The 16,813-nt window shown below is 36.3% G+C and overlaps 2 protein-coding genes across 2 annotated transcripts; one reads left to right on the top strand and one right to left on the bottom strand.

Moving 5' to 3' along the window:
• LOC114478655 (ras-related protein Rab-25-like) lies at positions 1–9,943 on the bottom strand. The gene is made up of 5 exons (XM_028471854.1): positions 9,821–9,943; positions 5,111–5,306; positions 3,478–3,671; positions 2,217–2,297; positions 1–1,209 (listed from the first exon to the last, which is right to left on the bottom strand). Exons 1-5 carry the CDS (start codon positions 9,855–9,857, stop codon positions 1,091–1,093), a joined length of 627 nt encoding a protein of 208 aa, XP_028327655.1. The 5' UTR covers positions 9,858–9,943; the 3' UTR covers positions 1–1,090.
• A 634-nt stretch (positions 9,944–10,577) lies between these two features.
• Positions 10,578–15,274, top strand: gpatch4 (G patch domain containing 4). Its single transcript, XM_028471853.1, has 8 exons — positions 10,578–10,697; positions 11,937–12,015; positions 12,109–12,182; positions 12,257–12,349; positions 13,155–13,271; positions 13,488–13,603; positions 14,550–14,600; positions 14,684–15,274. The coding sequence occupies exons 2-8, from the start codon at positions 11,937–11,939 to the stop codon at positions 15,123–15,125; spliced, it is 972 nt and encodes a 323-aa protein (XP_028327654.1). The 5' UTR covers positions 10,578–10,697; the 3' UTR covers positions 15,126–15,274.
• The last annotated feature ends 1,539 nt before the right edge of the window (positions 15,275–16,813 follow it).

Below are 16,813 nucleotides of genomic sequence, written 5' to 3'. Positions count from 1 at the left end.
CGTTTCAACAAACATGGTTCACCATATCACAGATATCACAGATAACTGTTTATTTAAAATGTTGTAGTTGATGTTTTTAAATTAATAAATACAGATTTTCTAAATGTACCTTTTTCCTCTGAGCAAATGGAACATTTTGGAGCAGTTTTGATGTTTTTTTATATTTAGTTGTTCAGCCCTTTCAGGGTAAAATCCAGCACTTTAAAACATACGCGATATTTGTGCATTTGACCCTTTCCCATTTTGAAATGTTACACAAACAAAAAGGAGATCAAGTATTCTAACAAGGTTTTGACTCTATTTTACATCTTTTCCCTTAATTTTGCTCCTATTTAAACAATTGAATTAATCATTAACTAAATTAGAAAAAATTAAAAACAATAAAAAAACACACTCATATTTTATTTTAAATGCTTTCTACAATTGGATTTTATATTAATATTAAAATGTTTTTTTCTTTAAAAAAAATGAATCTCAATATTTTTTCTGAAGTTCTCAGTTTGTTGAGTTGTAAGTTGTACAATTTAAAATGAAAAAATGGCAATAAAACATTTAATAAAACTACACAGTTGAATGCAAATCTCAGATCGTTTTTCTATGATTGAATAAACTTTAATAAACTCTCACAATAAAAAAATGTAACGTTAATTTTATTCCTCTATAAGGGTTTAAAACATTATATTTATATATTTTTTTCGATATTCTTGTCTTCAACTTTTTAAAATGTTTTTTTTTATTTCTAAATTTTGCTTAGCTTTTATCCAAACTATTATAAAGATTTTTTAAATTTTTTTAATTTTATTTATATTTTGCAGCTTTTGTTTTTGAAAGTGCTTTTTTTATTTTTCATATTCAATCATTTGTCTGTATTGATGACGTGTCGTCCAGCCAGTACGTTACGGTCACACAGATCTCCGTCTGTTACATTTCCCATCATGCATCATGCTCTGAGCTTCATCCAACCTCCACACAGCGCAGATCAGACGTAGTCAGAACTGTCCATCCTGAGGGCGCCACGTCCCCCAAGTCTGCTGGGTGACGAAGTACCCGATCTCCAGGTGGTTCCGGGGCTCCCGAGGGTGGCAGTTTGTCAGATATTTCTGCAGCAGGGCTTCTTCTCCTCGCTGTCGTCTCCTCTGGAGGTGTTGAGGGACAGAGGACTGAAGGCGCTACGTGGAGCCTCTTTAGTGGCCAAACGTTTGTGGATCTCTGAAATCAGACCATCAGGAACGTTTACATCAGGAGAGAAAATAAAAGCGATGCAGACTTTATTACATTTCGCCCGGGGCCGCGAAACGTCTCCACGCCAAATAGCACGTACCACATTCCCGAGAATTCATTCAAACACAGAGTTAAAAAATGGGGCTCCCGGGGCACATACGGTGTAATGGGCCTCATTCATATATTGGTGTGTGTCAATGATTCGGTATCACCAACTGTCGCAACATTTGACTCACAAATAAATTAAAAAACGACTTTAATGGGAATTGTTGAAAAAAAGTGGGGTGAGCCCCCGGGCCCCTAATGGAATTGTGTGAGGCATAATCATAATCTACGTTGAATTATCTTTGAAACGATATATCACACGACTATGTTCCCATAAATTTGGAATTACCAGAAATGGGGGGTGGGCCCCTGAGCCCCATTTCAAAAAAAGGGAGGAGTAGTCATTTGAAAAATGGGGCCACCAGAGGCCCAGACACATACGGAGTAATGGGCCCCATTTATATATTGGTATGTGCCAATGATTTGTATCATCAACTATCATAATATTTCACTCGCAAATAAATGAGAAATTGACTTTTTTTTCTTTTGGGCCCCAAATGAAAAATCAGGCTCCGGACGTCGATGCGTACACGTCTATAGATTATAGCTACTACATTTCAGCCTGATCCGTTCACCAATAACAGAGCAGTAGTGATTTTAACTAGTGTACACAACTACAAGAACAAAGTCAGGGCGTTTAAAGTCTGGTAGCCTCGGATAAAAATGACCTCAAATATTTACAAAAGGCAAATAAAACAAAAAAGAATCTGCATTTTTATTTTGAAAGATAAAAAAAGAATGAAACCCAGACTCAATGCATTTAATAAAACGTATTTACAGAAACTAAAAAAGGCTCAAGACTGGAATTTAAAGGAGAATATTCTACAAAAAGAACTTTAGAAATGTGCAGTGTTTTATTAAGAATAAAAACAATAAAAAGAATGATTCACCTGTTAAAACATGGTTGAACGCTGCCTCCACGTTGGTGGACTGTAAGGCTGACGTCTCCAGAAACAAAAGACCTCTGTTCTCTGTAGAGTCACAGAACAAGAGTCACAATGAAGAAACCAGGGACGTTAATAAACAATAAAACTTAAAAATAAATAAAAAACCATTGCATCAGAAAAACATTTATTTTTTAAAACAACCATATGTTGGTGTCCATACATTATTACCTACTGTGTTGTTATTAATGCAGATATAAATTTATTTTGAGCCTTTAAACCAGGGGTGTCAAACTCATTTTAGTTCATTTATGGACCAGTTTTATCTCAAGGGCCACAGATTTTTAGATGGGAAGAAAAAAGGGATTTTTTCACATTAATGTGGCCTATTTAGAGGGACTGCGATATCTACAACTGAATTATTTGGTAATTTACACAATCATTCATGTTTTCTCTTATTTTTACTTTCCACTGCGGGCCCTAATGGGTACACCAAAGGGCCAGATTTGGCCCCCGGCCTTGAGTTTGACACACATGCTTTCAAGTGCAAATGATTAGGATCAATGATCCAGATAACTGATAATATCTGGAAAAGAACAGATTTGGTGCTTGGTGGAGGTTTGTGTTCTGGTTTTTTTTTTTAATAATAAAATCATTAGTGCAGCAGATGATTAAAAAAATCCTTCACTTTGGGATCAAATCAAGACGTTTGGAACAGATAATCTTTAAGAGCCACTATTTTGGAAAAAGGCGTTGTCCACTCAAAAATTCAATAAGGCGGCCATTTTTCAAGATGGCCACCATTGCTATTCAATGGTTATTATATCACCAAAAAATACTTGGATCAAACAAGGTGTCAGCAGAAAAGTCTGGTCCTCCCAAGTCCAAATATGTGCAACGTTAGAACTGAGCCCGCGTCCCAGTGACCGAGGTCACCCCTGGTTCAGGACACTTTCAAAAACAGACCACATATAACCACATAACCAAACACGCCCGCTGGTGCCACACCTCCTGTGGCCAGATCCAACTCAAATAATGGCCGCCATATTGAATATTTGAGTGGCCAAAGCCTTTTTCCAAAATAGTGGCTCTTAGAGATTATCTGTGCCAAACACACACACACACACACACACACACACACGCACACGCACGCGCACGCGCACGCGCACGCGCACGCGCACGCGCACACGCACACGCACACGCACACGCACACGCACACGCACACGCACACACACACACACACACACACACACACACACACACACACCTGCGTATCGTCGTGCCTCCTCAGTGGGAACAGAACGCTCTGACTCTAAGTCGCTCTTGTTTCCCACCAACATGATGACGATGTTGGACTCGGCGTGCTCGTAGAGCTCCTTCAGCCAGCGCTCCACGCCGTCATAGGTTGGATGTTTGGTGATGTCATAGACCATCAGCGCTCCCACCGCTCCTCTGTAGTACCTGAGAAGACCACAAACCAGTTCACAGACCAGTTTATTCACAAAACATGAATGAATCAGGATCTGCTGAACCAGTTCAACCAGAAAGGAGGAAAAAATGAATGTGGCGGTTATTAGAATCATCGTCCTCTGTCCTCCAGGGATCAGGAGCTCACCTTCAGACGCCAAATATAAACCAGCTTGATCTCATAAATAAATAATATATAAAGTATGTTAATGTTAAACCTAAATTCACCTCAATTTCCATGATTTTGTGACCAATAATTATATATATATATATATATATATATATATATATATATATATATATATATATATATATATATATATATATATATATATTATAAATGATGAAGTTATTCCTGCTGGCCCAATTGAATGCTCTAAAGCAGTGGTTCTCAATCTTGGGGTCAGGACCCCATTTGCGTGTCGCAAGACACTAGGAGGGGCCACCACATGCCCTCAAGAAACTAAGAATATTTTCTGAACAATTCAAGCCCGTTTTTGTTCATTTTTACCCTTTTTCCGCAACTACACCAAACTCACCATATTTTATCATATTTTCATCACTTTTTCTTGACATATTTTTGCTCCTTTTAATGTATTTTTCTCACATTTCTGACACTTCTACATCACATTTTAATGTCTTTTCTGCACATTTTTACCACTTTCCAGACATGTTCATCACTTATAAACCATTTTTACCACTTTTACACCTAATGTCACATATGTTGACTCATTATTGTCACTTTTAACCTCTTTTCACCAGATTTACTGATTATTTTCACGATTTCCCACTTTAAATGAATTGTTCCTTTTTTCTGTCTGTTTTTATCCACTCTAATTTACAACTTTTAACCAATTTCTATGGTTTTTAAAATCTCATTTCACCTCCTTTTCCACCATCTTTGGTCACTTTGAACCATTTTATTAGTGATTAAAACCAGGATTTCCATCTTTAAGATGACTATAATAATAATAATAAACGTTCCTGGATAACAGTGGATATTATTCAGATGAATAAATAAATGTGGTTATCACAGATTCATAGAACAATGGACCATCATTTTACTGACTTTATGGATGGACCCCAAAAATCTCTCCTTTATTCCCCCTTATAGATGGTCCTGTCTCCACATGACTGTTCTTCAATGTTCATGTCTGTGTTCAACCACCTTCAGCTACAGTGGGGGTCCCTGCTCTATGGGACCTTTATTTTGGAGGGTCCCTGCTCTCTGGGACCTTTATTTTGGAGGGTCCCCGCTCTCTGGGACCTTTATTTTGGAGGGTCCACGCTCTCTGGGACCTTTATTTTGGGGGAACCCCTGATCTAAAGGGCCAAAGTTCAGTGTTGATAGAGGGCGTTTTAAAAAGCATGTTTTAGATGTTTGAATCTAACCAACGTATAAACATAAATCAGAGGATGTCGTAGTTACTCACGCAGACGTGATGGCCCGGTACCGCTCCAGTCCGGCTGTGTCCCATATCTGAGCTTTAGCGGTGAATCCTCCGAGCTGAACCGTGCGTGTGCTGAACTCCACGCCGATGGTCGTCCGACTGTCGTGGTTGAACTCGTTTTTGGTGAATCGGGACAACAGGTTGGTCTTCCCTACCCCGGATTCTCCGATCAGCACCACTGTGGGACGACACCGGGATGGTTTTTAAAATCACTGTGTTATTAAAACACACAAGAACCAGACTGTGAACGTCAGATCATCAGAGGTGAAAGTAATAGATTACTCACATTTTACTGTAATCCAGTTACTTTTATAGCTACTTTGTTGAGTATATTTGTAAATCAGTAATTTTATTTGTATTTAAGTACATTTTAAAAGACGTAAAGTAATTCATTACATTTCTACAGAAAATTACAGACATTGTGAAACTACAAAAAAAGAAATAACCAGACAACACCATAGCAGACCAATCAGATTAATGTAATGGACGGCATCATAAATATATCTATACTTAGAGTCTGAGAATCTTTTTATTTTGAATTGAATTATTTGGTGTTATATTATTAAAAAAACATTTTGACAACCCTTTTTTATTTTATACAGATGCCTTTGTGGGAAATAAATTCAGTTCCAGTTGTGGTAGATTGTGTTTCTACATGAGATGTTTACTGTATGTAAGGGACGCGTACCAAGATTTAGAACAAAAACATGACAAGAGCAGCTTTGTTTTATAAAGATCACGTCAGAAACAGGAAGAGGTGACGATCAGGTGGAACGAGTCTGTCTGCTATGGACCAACCTTCCTTCCTGTTCTAAACATCAGAGGGCCGACCCCTCATTGGGTGACTAATGTTAATAAAGGCGTGGCCTCACTGTGTGTGACCAGGACTGGTGCTAGGTGTTTATTAGTGGGGTGTGTTTGTCCCAATATAAGCCATTAATGATTCCTCCTGGGTGTGAACAGAGCTGGAAAAGCCTTACGACACTTTGAAACCAGGAAGGATTAGTTTAAAAAGCAGCGCTCTGAGACGCACACCTTAACTAGTCAGATATTAATACATAAAACAAGAGAAAAACACACAAAACGACTCCAAAAACACACACTATGATAAAATAAATACATAAAACAAGAGAAAAACACACAAAACAACTCCAAAAACACACACTATGATAAAATAAATACATAAAACAAGAGAAAAACACACAAAACGACTCCAAAAACACACACTATGATCAAATAAATACATAAAACAAGAGAAAAACACACAAAACGACTCCAAAAACACACACTATGATCAAATAAATACATAAAACAAGAGAAAAACACACAAAACGACTCCAAAAACACACACGACTTTTATTTACGACGATTTTAATTTATTTTTATTCATTTTCTTTGTGTTAGTGATTTAAAAAATATGTATATTATTTTATGCTATCTTATTTATAATATTATTTTATTTATTATTTTGAAAATATAGAATACAAGATTGTGTTTTGTTCATTTTAAAAAGAATAATAATAATAATTTCTAGACATTCCAGGCGACCCCACATGGGGTCATGACCCCAAGGTTGAATAACACTGGTCTTGTCACTACAAGACAATTATTTTTTTGCTTATAGAATGTCAGAAAAAATGCTAAAAGTTTGTAACATTTGTTGATGCTCTGATTATTAACCAATGAAAACGTCCCATTTCCACCTCAATGATACGTAAAAACCTAAACTGGTAACGCTGTGGAATATTTGACGGTTCATGCTGGGTTATAGTCCACAGCACAACTCTCCTCCTGTACTCAGTAACTCCTAACGCAAACAAGACCTTCACGTTTCCATGACGATACAGGACAAGCAGCCGTGAGAGCGTCTGCTGGTCCGGTTTGTTGATTCTGAGGAGCGACGGGAAGCAGCCGAGCATGAACGTGTATGTTTGCTTTGGTTTAACTTCAGTCGACAAAGTGAAGCTGGTGCAGTGGTGAAAACAACCTGCTGGTAGTTACTGGATTATTATTCAGGTCATAGGATAGAAAACTCTTAATGATGTCAGTCATTGCTTTGATCAGAAATGAAACAGGTTAAAAGTCACCAAAAACATGAAATATGATAAAAAAATATACAAAAGGACAAAAACATACATTAAATGATAACACAAATACACAACTAACTCCAAAAACACACAGAACAACAACCACAACACACTGAACCATAACATGGATTAAAATTGACCAAAAATGGTGGCAAAGGTGGTAAAAACCACAGAAATTAGTCAAAAGTTGCAAATTAGAGTGGGCAAAAATGGACAGAAAAAGAGTTAAAAGTGTCAATATTGGAAAACTTCATTTAAACTGACAAATAATGGGCATGACAAATGGTGAATGTGGAAAATTGGCCAAAAATAACCATGAAATATGGTGAAAAAACGTTAAAAGTGACAATAATGGGTCAACATATGTGACATTAGGTGTAAAAGTGATGGAAAGGGTTTATTAGTGCTGAACATGACATTGAAATGAGAGTAAGTGTCAGAAATGGAAAAATGTAGCAAAAATACATTAAAAGGAGCAAAAATATGGCAAGAAAAAGTGATGAAAATATGTTAAAATATGGTGAGTTTGGTGGAGTTGCAGAAAAAGGGTAAAAATAAGTAAAAATGGGCTGAAATTGTAAACAAAATATATTCTTAGTTTCTTAAAGGTATCTGATGACCCCTCCCACTGTCTCGCGACCCCAAATGGAGTCTTGACCCCAGTGTTGAGAACCCCTGTTTTAAATGACAGAAATTACATTCAAAATGCCAAAAAATACACAAACTGACTTAAAAAACAAAGAAAATGTAAGAAAAAATACACAAAACAACAACAAAAACAAAATGGCCTCAAAGACACACAGAATGACAAAAATGACACAAGATTCCTAAAAAAAATTACACAAAATGAATTTTAAAAAAAATAGACAAAATGGCTTAAAAAACACACAAAAGTTCAAAATGTGACACTGAACAATAAATATGAGCTAAAACCACAAAGTGATGCAGATGTGATGAAGAAATGTTTAAATCCAAGAACTTTAAAGTGAAATGTCTCTTTGGTGTTGAAATGTTGACACGTTTGAAAATAAGATCATTACTAATAATTAGTGGGAGCCTGATCATCCTCTTAATCCTAAAATCATTATTCAGAAACGATTACAAAATATTAGGATTAACATGGCCTTCAAAGCTCCTCCTTGTTCTGTAACTGATGTTATTAATTCTACATGATGCAATGATACACACACAGGAAGCTGGGGGCCCCGGGGGGGGGGCCACATACAGCCCAGCCCAACTTCTAAATGTGTGGCCGTGAAAAACAAATACACAAACTGACCCCAAAAAACACATACGAAGACAGCATAAATACATAAAACAACAGAAAAACACACAAAATGATTCCAAAAATACACACAATGACAGGACAAATGCACGACATGATTTAAAAAACACACAATAACAACAAATAATAAAAACAACACACACACACACACACACACACACGGTGTTAAAGTGAAAACGTCTTTTTCAAGCAAAAATTACAATTACAAAAAAAACCAGAAAATGTGAAATGTGATTTAAAACACTCAATTTAACCAGACTGATGTTCTTTAGTTACTTTTATCATCTTAAATCAATTTATGATAATAATAATAATTTATTGTGAAGATCAATTCAGTATTTTTATTGTCGTTTAGTGTGTATTATTCTGTCATTTTGTGTATTTCTCTCTCATTTTGTGCACTTTTATTGTCGTTTTCAATACTTTTGTATTGCAATGTCAATTTATGTATATTTGTGTCATGTTTTGTCCTTTAGTGTACATTTTATAGTCATTTTTTGTAATATTGTTGTCATTTTTCTCTCATTATTGTCGTCATTATGTCTATTTATTTTGTCTATGTTTGGAGTCATTCTTTGTTTTGGGTTGTTTCACCTTTGTATGAAACATAATAAATGAACATTTCTCACGTGTGTTTGATGAAAATGAAATTAGATCAGCTGACCACAGAACGCTCCAACCATTGGTTCTCAACATCACAGTGTGTGTGTGTGTGTGTGTGTGTGTGTGTGTGTGTGTGTGTGTGTGTGTGTGTGTGTAAACACGTGGCCAACAGGATGTTTGTTTGTGTGTAAAGAATAGCATCTATTTATTTAGGTTTTTATTTGCTTCAATAGCTTTTATTTCTCTTTTATTGCAGCTGTAACGACTGTGAGATCAATAATAAAGTAATAAATTATCTTTGTTAATGTTGACCTTTAGAATCCATTCAACCCACTTTAATAATATCTACTGGGCTGCACCAAAATAACCCAAATATTTATGTATATTCATAATAAATCAATATCTTGAACACTTAATTATGTCCCTGTTCATATATATATATATATATATATATATATATATATATATATATACCCTACAGATTCCAGACATGCAAACATCTGAAAATGAACTTTATTTTAACCAATAATGAAAAACTAAATCAAATCAAAGTAAATTTAAAATCTTTTCCATTTGAACAAAATCAAAGGCAATGATTGGCTGTGATCCTGATCCCTCACGTGCTCCGTGCAGAAGGAAACACGTCAGGCACAGATTAGATTAGTGATCGATCACTGATCAGTGACTAACGGCTTAATCAATAATGAACAAACTCACCTTTAAAGACGAAGTTATAAGCCTCGTCTGAGCCCATGTTCGTGGTCAGTCCATCCACCACACGCTCCCTTAGGTGAGTGACACACACACAAGGTGTGTGTGTCACGCGCTGTAGGTTCAACAGGTGAGAGACGGTGGGCTCTCAGGGGCCCCCTGGTGGACACGAGCCACTCCAAACACAGCGCAGTTATAATGCACCTTATTAAAAATACAAATAGAAAGAAAAAAAGGGGGAATAGAATTAATTTAAATAAAAAACGACATAAAAGAGCTGGAAAAAAGCCTTTGTACATGAGCTCCTTGTGTTTGGAACATGCCTTTAAAACATAACTGAGAGAATTTGAGACAGCCTCAGTTGTCTGTAATTGTTTTATTTGATTCTTATGTTATCCTGTCATTTTAATGTAATGTAAATGTATTTCTGTTCAGTGTGTTGTAACTTTGCTGCCTCTTGGCCAGGACTCCCTTGAAAAAGAGGTTTTTAATCTCAATGGGATTTTTTTCCTGGTTAAATAAAGGTGAAATAAAAATAAAATTAAAAATAAATAAAAATATTAAACCCAATGAATTGCTTTTTTTCTTTGATTTAAGTGTAAAAAAGTTTTGATTCTCTTGTTTTTTTTATTTTATTGAATCATTTTAACACAAACGTTCCGAAGTGAAACTCTAAAGCTTTGCCTGTGTGTTTGTCGCCCCCTGGTGGTTGTTATTGCACTATTTCTACTGAACTGTTTTATATTTTTGAATAAAGACGACGACGACGCAGCGGACAGGAAGTGACCACAGGCTGTTTCCGGTGTCATGGCGGCTCTGTGTTGGCGTCACATGGCTGTTTCTCTGCGTTCCTGAAACTTCAAAACAGAAACAAACCGAGAAGGTAAATAAAGACTTTGTTCACCGAGTGTTTGAGTTCAAATGTCTGTGGTTTAGTTTTTGCCTCGAAAACGTTCAAACGACGCAGAAAAGACGCATAAACACGGCGACTTTAGCGGGACGTTCTAATTCATCTGGAAATAACGGTGTTAATACAAAATACATTTATTCATTTTTTGGTTGTCGTGGTTACGCATTACATTCTATGAACACTATTTTAATGAATAACTAATGTGATTATGAAACAGTCTGTATGTGGTCTAAATAATAACGAATGCTGTTTCCGGTGACGGACCTCCCAGAGTCAATCATCACTTAAACCGGTAACCATTTAAACTGGTACACCGTTAGGAAGCTTTGGTCTGTGTGCCATTATGACTGAAAAGCACCAGAATTTAATCTTAATGAGGCGATTTAGTGAAATTTAATCAAATATGACCCAAAATTGTACAATTGACATCAATAGTATTTTAATATTCCACTTCAACTATTGTTGATAATTCAAATTAATTATTACCTTTGTTTTCATCGCTTGTTCTTAATCAGGTTAAAAAACTTAGATATGTTTCAACACATTTCCATTCCAATATTACCAGCAACTCACACAACAACAATGAAAACACATAAAATAAGAGAAAAATATACTGAATAATAAAAAGAACTGACAAAATACACAAATTGACACCAAAAACACGCACTGAGATGAAAATACCATTACCAGCTACACACAAAACGACAACAAAGACACGCTGAGGAAAAAAAATACACAAGATCACTACAAAATACACAAAATTAACAGAAAAACATACAAAATGACATAAGAAACAACCAAACGACACCACACAACACACAAAATAAGAGAAAAATATACTGAATAATAAAAAAAGACATAAATACACACAAAATGATGATATAAATGATCTAAATCAGAACATGAACTGAGTCTTGGTCTCACATCAGGGGATAAATGACCAGAAATGATAAAAACTATAGCAATAAATCTATTCAGGAGACAATAAATACTGTTTCATTCACTTATTTACTAAGTTAGATTATTTAAAACATGTTATCACTCATTCATTCCATTATTATGATCTATAGATGTTTTTACAGAATTCTGAGTAAAATGTTGTAGTTGGACATAAGGAGTTTAACAACCACTGCTTTAAAGGGCCGGGTTTGGCCCCTGGGCCTTGAGTTTGACACATGCTCTAAAGTTTACCATCCTATGGTTTATGTGTAGATGGCGGAGGGCGTTCCAGAGAAGAGTCGAGGTCTGAAGTTTGCTGAGCAGCAGCTGCTGCGTCACGGCTGGGAACACGGTGAGACTTTAGTTCATCTCAGCGTGTGATTGGTGGGGATGCTGAGGAGGAGGCGTGTGATTGGTCCATGTACGTGTGTGTGTGTGTCCACAGGGAAAGGTCTGGGACGAGCTGAGAACGGCATCTCTGAGCCCGTCAAGGTCAAAGTGAAGAGCAACAAAGGAGGAGTGAGAACGCCGAGTCATCATTCAGCCCTAGAGGGACTCAAACCATCAACCTCATCAATGTGTTTGTGATGCAGGTTGGACACACAGAAGGAGAACAGTTCACCTTCCAATGGTGGGATCACGTCTTCAATAAGGCCTCGTCCAGTCTGGAGGTGGAAACAGATCCAGTGAGTTTTAATGTGTAGGATCAACACAGAGGTTCTCAACATCAGGGTCACCAGATGCCTTCAGAAACTAAGAATAGCTTTGGAACAATTTGAGCCCATTGTTGCTTATTTTTACCATTTTTCTGCAACTTCACCAAATTTTAACCTGTTTTCATCACTTTTTCTTGCCATATTTTTGCTCCTTTTAATGTATTTTTGCTACATTTCTCCCAATTCTGACATTTCTACATCACATTTCAATGACTTTTCTACACATTTTTCTACTTTCCAGACATGTTCAGCACTTATAAACCATTTCTACCACTTTTACACCTAATGTCACACATGTTGACACATTATTGTCACTTTTAACCTCTTTTCACCAGATTTCATGATTATTTTGGCCAATTTAACATCATTCACCATTTGCAATGCTTATTATTTGCCAGTTTAAACTAATTGCTCCAATAATGACACTTTAAACCTTTTAACATGTTTTCTGTCTGTTTTTATCCACTCTAATTTGCAACTTTTAACCAATTTCTGTGGTTTTTAAAATCACATTTCATCAACTTTTCCTCCATTTTTCGTAACTTTTAAACCATTTTATTAGTGATTAAAACCATGATTTCCATCTTTAAGATGACTATAATAATAAACGTTCCTGGATAACAGTGGATATTATTCAGATGAATAAATAAATGTGGTTATCACAGATTCATAGAACAATGGACCATCATTTTACTGACTTTGAAGAACAGGTTGAGAACCACTGATTTAATCTTCTGCACTTATTTCTAACTCTGTTTCTTCCTTTGTGCGTCAGAATGGGATCAAACTGAAAAAGACGGCAGTGGAAGACGACGATGACAACGCCGTCTCTAATAAGAAGCCTCGAAAAGCGTCGCTGGCAAAAGCTAAACTTTACGGATGTTTTGTGAAGGTTTGTGTTTCCACAGAGAGACTTTACATTAGACTTATTTTTTCCCATCATACGTTTAATCTTATCAGCAATATATCCTTCAAGATTCATGTTGAAATCTCTAGTTTGATCTAATTTTGTGATGTCTAATAGCAAAATTCTAGTTTCTACAGGGATTCAGACTGTTAGCTTGTTTAACGTGCTCTAACGTTCAAACCAAATGTCGTCTCCTCCCAGTCGGCCACGCTGCTGTCAGGTGAGGAGCAGCCGGAGCCAAAAGCGTCCGACTCAGACGACGACAGCAGTAGCTCAGAGGACGACGATCAGAGGCTGGATCTGTCCAGCACAACCAGGTTGACGCACACACACACACGCACGCACGCACACACACACACACACACACACACACACACACACACACACACACACACACACACACACACACACACACACACACACACACACACACACACACACACACACACACACAGCATGAGCTTCCAAAATATGAGAAAAAACACTTATTGCACTAAAACTACTGACCTCCAGTGGACATATTGGGAATTGCAGTTGTCCTAAAACCTTCTAAATGTACTTATTAGATCTATGTCTAACAAAACACATTTTTATGAACCATATTTTCAATTGCCTTTTAAAAATTGACTACTTTTTAGTCAAAATAACAACTTGTGCTGCTTTTAGTTGCTCTAAAAAACCAAGAAAAGTTAAAGATGTCGATGTAAACCTGTTTTGTTTATAGAAAGAGAATAAAAACTGTTGTGACCACAGGGGGCGACAGTTCCAACTCTGAGGTGTGGTAGTAGACAATGAAGCAGAGAAGAAGAGCTCTCTAAGGGACCTTCACTCTCCCTTAAACAGTGTGCTGACACGCTCTGGTGGCTGAAGTTAGAGTAAATCACAAACTGTTGAAGACACAAACCCTGAGGATAAAAGGACTTTAGGATGAAGTCCCTCAACAGTCAGTGATTTACTACTAATTGATCTAAAAAGTTACTAAATCTACTAAATGATGTAAAAATCAGGCTGAATGTTTCACTCCAATAGAAAACAATGGGATGTTTACAGACAGTGGGGTCGTGTGACATCATCAATCACGTGATTTCAAGATGAAGGAACACAGGCTCTAAAACTGTAAAGTAGTCCTATTTTTAAAAGGTAATAAAATAAATATATAGTGCATAATAATGTGTTTTGTTGCTAGGTGATTTCAAAATGCTGTTTTTAAAGGTTTTCGTGTGAAATGTGTTTAAAGATGAATTGATGAATGTTTCTCCACAGACTGTCAGATGCACAGCTGATAAAGGCCTGCGGGGGGCGCACCGCACACAAGTACGTCTGAGATTTAACAAAGACATCAAAGTTTGAACGACAGGATTTAAAATGTTTGTTTTTTTATTTATTTTTTATTTCAGAGGAGCCAGACACGGTTTGACCATGAGTGCCAAATTAGCTCGACTGGAGCAGCAGGAGGCGGAGTTTATGGCCAAGTACGGCAAGAAGAGCCAATCGGGGAGTTCACAAACCCTGCCCACAAAGGAGGTGGAGACGCAACAAAGGAAGGAGGAGGAGGAGGAAGTGGAGGCAGGAAGAGGTGAAGGTGATGAGAAGAAAAGGAAAACAAAGCTAAAGAGAAACGAATCACCCTCCATAGAATCTGAAGCTCTGCCTCCTGGAACTGAGGACGAGAAGAAGAAGAAGAAGAAGAAGAAACAGCCACAGGTTGAAGCTGCAGAAGAAAAAGAAGAAATCAGAGATGTGAGCGTGAAGCAGAAGAAGAAACAGAAAAAGGACAAAATAATCATAGATGAGGAAGTTCCTCTAAAGAAGAAGAAGAAGAAGAAAATAAAAGATTAGAGACAAACTCACATGTTCATGACTTTTAAAGAGACAGTGACGTAAATAAAGACGATGGATCTTCAAATGAACTGTGACAGACACAAGATTAATCTGTGGTTCTGTTTGGAACATTCCCTTCACAATAAAAGCACGTCGTTGGGTTTTCAGTGGCTTGTGGGTATTTGAACCACGTATTGAGAACAACTGATCTAGGCTTGGGCAATATATTGAGATTCAAGATATATTGACTTTTCTATTTTGGTGAAATAGAAAATAATATTATAAATATATATTTATTTTATAGCTTATTTTGGTTTAAATTCTTGTTTTAGAAGTCGCTGCTTTCACTAATTCTAAGAACATGTAAAGCTCAGTTACATCATCACTGAGTGCATTTTAACCCAGACCTTCATTTAAACATACACACTACAGAACTCACTCACACGTGCTGTCTCTTAGAGGAGAAAAAACACTTTGTGGCACATATTGTGCAGCTGTGTGTTAATAAATGTGTCTGGCATTTTGCATCAGCAAATTTAACCCTGAATGGTCTTTTTGGTCAGACTTTAGTGAGTTAAAAATATAGAGATTTATATCGTTTATCACCATCCCGCCTCCTGACCAATCAGATCTCTTAGAAAGCGAGCTGTCCAATAAAAGGAGGATCATTGTGAACGTGGATCTGATGTGACGCTGACAGGAGAGAGAATATTTATCATTATTTACCATCACATCCTGTAGGAAACATTAATATCTACATTAGTAGCTGATTAAACCTCATTCATTCATGTATTGTGTGGTGATGCTGAGCCTCAGTCCTGGAGATAATATATAAATATTTTTCACCTTATGTCAGCTGATCTATATGAACACAGACACAAGCTGAGCTTTAATAAAGAGTGAAAGTTTATTCTCCATAAATTAATATTGTGTAATCACACTATCAATAACACTGATTTATCTGCCTGTGTTCTTTTCTTCCTGCTTTTACTGCAGAAACTGTTGTTTTTGATCTGAATTACGGATTTTAATTCTTCATATTTTAAAATAATTATTCCTCAATAGTGACGTAAGTTGCTCTCCACAGTTTCTCTGTGATTGTGATTGGTCTGACCCTGTTAACTCCGCCCCCTGTCACAGGAGCGCGCACGTAGCCAGGCTGGAATCACCTGGGTTAGTGAACGTGTTTATATCCTTCTTCATAGTACAGAGGCTAACTGATAGGACTCCATGAAACATTAGGGTTTATTTTGGGTCCCAATCATAAAAACTGATTTTATATAAATACATTGCATTCATATTACATAGAATAGCTGCAAATATTTAATTAATACACACGTCTAAATACAGAGAACATTTTATCTGCAGTCTATACTTTGTTTCCATTTTAGTTTAATGTTAAACACTTTCAGACTTTTTTTAAATGCATCGTAACTAAAATGTATTATTCTTATTCTTTATAATCTTTATTCACCATTCTTATTCTTCTTCCTTTTATTATTATTATTATATATATATATATTTTAAAAGAATAATACTTTTAATCATTCTTGTTTAAAATATTTGTTTTTCATCATAATTCCTATTCCTACTTTTATTACATATCTTTTAATATCGTTACTTTTTATCATTCTTATTCTTGTTAAGTTCTTTCTTTCTTACTATAGACTTTATATTTTGTTCAGCGCATTAAAATGACTGTTGTC

The sequence above is a fragment of the Gouania willdenowi genome, chromosome 16 (assembly GCF_900634775.1).
Source record: "Gouania willdenowi chromosome 16, fGouWil2.1, whole genome shotgun sequence".
NCBI lineage: Eukaryota > Metazoa > Chordata > Actinopteri > Blenniiformes > Gobiesocidae > Gouania > Gouania willdenowi.
Note: the sequence above shows the minus strand (reverse complement) of the source record. Positions and strands in the feature narration are given on the sequence as shown.